Here is a 2,445-nt window from a genome sequence, read left to right as displayed (position 1 = left end):
GTTGGTGCAGGTGAGGAGAAGAAGTTTGTCCGTTTTGTTAGGAAGGGAACGGACATTCTTGAGATGAATGCTTGGGAGCACAGTCCGAAAGCCACGCGCACGGAGCTTCACCAGGGCGCCGGCGCGTTTCCCTCTTCTGCGTCTGCACGCGCGTTTGAACAACACCGCTGTACCTCCTAGAATGTCCAACAAAACGTCTGAATAATCAAAAACCGGAAAAATATTGTCTGGGATGTGTTGCTTAATGTTAAGGAGTTCGTCTCTGGTAAAACTTTTAGTAGAAGAATGACAAAACACAGAACAAACAAACAAAAACAATTGAAGAATCGCGGAGCTCAGCGTCCTTGCTGCCATTTGCGGCGCCATCTTGAAAGACAACAAGTTACTCCCAACACTGATCACGATAATGAACTTGCATGATATTTTTATCGTGGGCACTTCAAAATACCGTACACAAAATAACAACGTCCACTATCGAGCAATAATGCAGAGCAAAAACAAAAAAATATGGGAAAAAAATATATATTTATAACTTTTGACAATGTTAACATTAATTGTTGTAGTAATTGTATATTCAATAGTGCAATGTAATATTGGTCACTATTTGTGTTGTCCTCTGTCAGGTGGATCCAATAACAAGTTGTCTCAGCAGTTCATACTTTATCATTTTGTCAGGTTCAACTCAAAATATCTGATATGCTGTCTGTTTTTTGGCTGATTTCTTTCACGCTATTTTTTAACTCACATATTCCTTTCTGCATATCATTAATGAATTTCTCTGCTTTCTCCTTAAACTCTCTTTTATGTATCTGTTCCTGTCTGGGTTTGACAGGTTTGGCACGTTGCTTCTTGTTGTCTTCAATAATCTCTTTGAGAATATCAGGCACAGAACTAACTTTGGCGATCATTTCTGAAATGTTTCCAGACAAATGCACAATTTCAGACATCTGGTCACCCACTTTACTCCTGTCATGTTCCTGAAACAGGTGTCTTTTTTCAAAGCAGTAGGCAAAATGTTCACTCAATGCCTTGGCATTGTGGTCTGATAGTAAAGCGTCTCTCAATATTTCCTCAGTGTGTTGGCCGATTTTTTCCAATATGTCAATAATAGGGTTCATTTTATCCTGAAATCCCTTAAGTTCCTCTTCAACAGATTGTTTTAAGTTCTTCTTGAGCTGTGTTTTCTTGTATAGTCTAAAAGTAGCACATAATACAGCAACTACAGCCGCAGCTGCCCCTGCTGCAGCAATAATATCAGAAACCTCTTCATCAATTAAAAATAAAGCTAATGCCAACAACACCATCGCGATTCCTCCAGTTATTTCTCCTCCCCTGCGTGCATAAATAGCAAATCTGTTACCATTTTCAAACTCATTGATGAGATCATGAATTTTCTCCAAATGCTTTTTGCATTCTGGCAAAATGTCCTTTTGAAGTCTATTAAATTCCTCTTTGAGATGAATAACATCAGATCTAAAAAAAAAAAGAAAGAAAGAAACATAAGGGACAGTATATCCTGTATGTTTTGCAATACAAATATTTATATATTAGTACATTTATGGCAAACATGTATATTAACTGATATGTATAGATAAAACAGTTTCAATAGTTTGATACTTCATGATATATACAGTATACTATATATAACTTAACTTGTGTAGTTACATATAACTATATATATTTTTTTTATTAAACCTCTGCATCAAGTGAAAACCCATTATAAACAAACATAACAACATATTAAAACAATATAAACTATCTCTCACGACATGAAAACTGGTTCCTCCATGCCTCCGCGCCGATGGTGACCTCTCGGTGAAGCCATTGTTGCTGTGATTAAACAACACAAGAGTTATTTATCATCTGTTATGTCAAGACCAGCTAGGACCACATTGCAAATTTAAGTGACTAGCAAGATCATCATGCAAACACTCAAGCCTGGCTTAGTTACACATGCTATATTTCAATCTGCTGGAGAGACTAAAACACAGCAATGAACTTAATTTTTCTGTGGTGCATTTCAGTCTCCAGTCAGAAGGAGGTGTATACAAAATTCTGAATAATAAAAACAGACTCATGATGCAGACTGGAATCATAAATCATATTGTGTTTGTTCGATTAGGGAAGAAGAACTGTACTGTACTGATGCTATCAGATGAGAACACAAAACTTGAACTGATTTGAGCTGAATAACAACATTATCTCAATGACGCTTAATGATTAACTTTGCAACACTGACAGTTATTCTCCTATTTTCTGAAGCTGCTTTTTGTGCTTAGTTTGTCCACAAGGTGGCAATAATAATAATAACTAGAAGCTAAAGTTAATAAACAAATTTTGAGGCAAAAATAGCCAGATCACTTTTGTGTTCAGTGTTCATGAGCTGCCCATCTGCAAAAAAAATAAATAAATAAAATAAAAGTACAGCAGTTATAGTTTTCATAA

At 36.1% G+C, this 2,445-nt stretch overlaps 1 protein-coding gene across 1 annotated transcript in view; it reads right to left on the bottom strand.

Annotated features, from left to right (window-relative positions):
- Window positions 1-624: 624 nt before the first annotated feature.
- LOC107577438 (uncharacterized) overlaps window positions 625-2,445 on the bottom strand; it is a 24,468-nt gene continuing 22,647 nt past the window's right edge. Inside the window, exons 2-3 of the mRNA XM_016263515.1 lie at window positions 1,767-1,830; window positions 625-1,473 (exon numbers count right to left, since the gene is read on the bottom strand). Of these exons, the coding sequence (XP_016119001.1) occupies window positions 678-1,473; window positions 1,767-1,825 (855 nt within the window). The 5' untranslated portion in view covers window positions 1,826-1,830 and the 3' untranslated portion in view covers window positions 625-677. The remainder of the gene's footprint in view (window positions 1,474-1,766; window positions 1,831-2,445) is intronic.

Source organism: Sinocyclocheilus grahami, unplaced genomic scaffold (assembly GCF_001515645.1).
Source record: "Sinocyclocheilus grahami isolate Dianchi unplaced genomic scaffold, SAMN03320097.WGS_v1.1 scaffold6060.1, whole genome shotgun sequence".
NCBI classification, from domain to species: domain Eukaryota; kingdom Metazoa; phylum Chordata; class Actinopteri; order Cypriniformes; family Cyprinidae; genus Sinocyclocheilus; species Sinocyclocheilus grahami.
The sequence above is the reverse complement of the archived record's forward strand: the minus strand, read 5'-3'. Positions and strand labels throughout refer to the sequence as shown.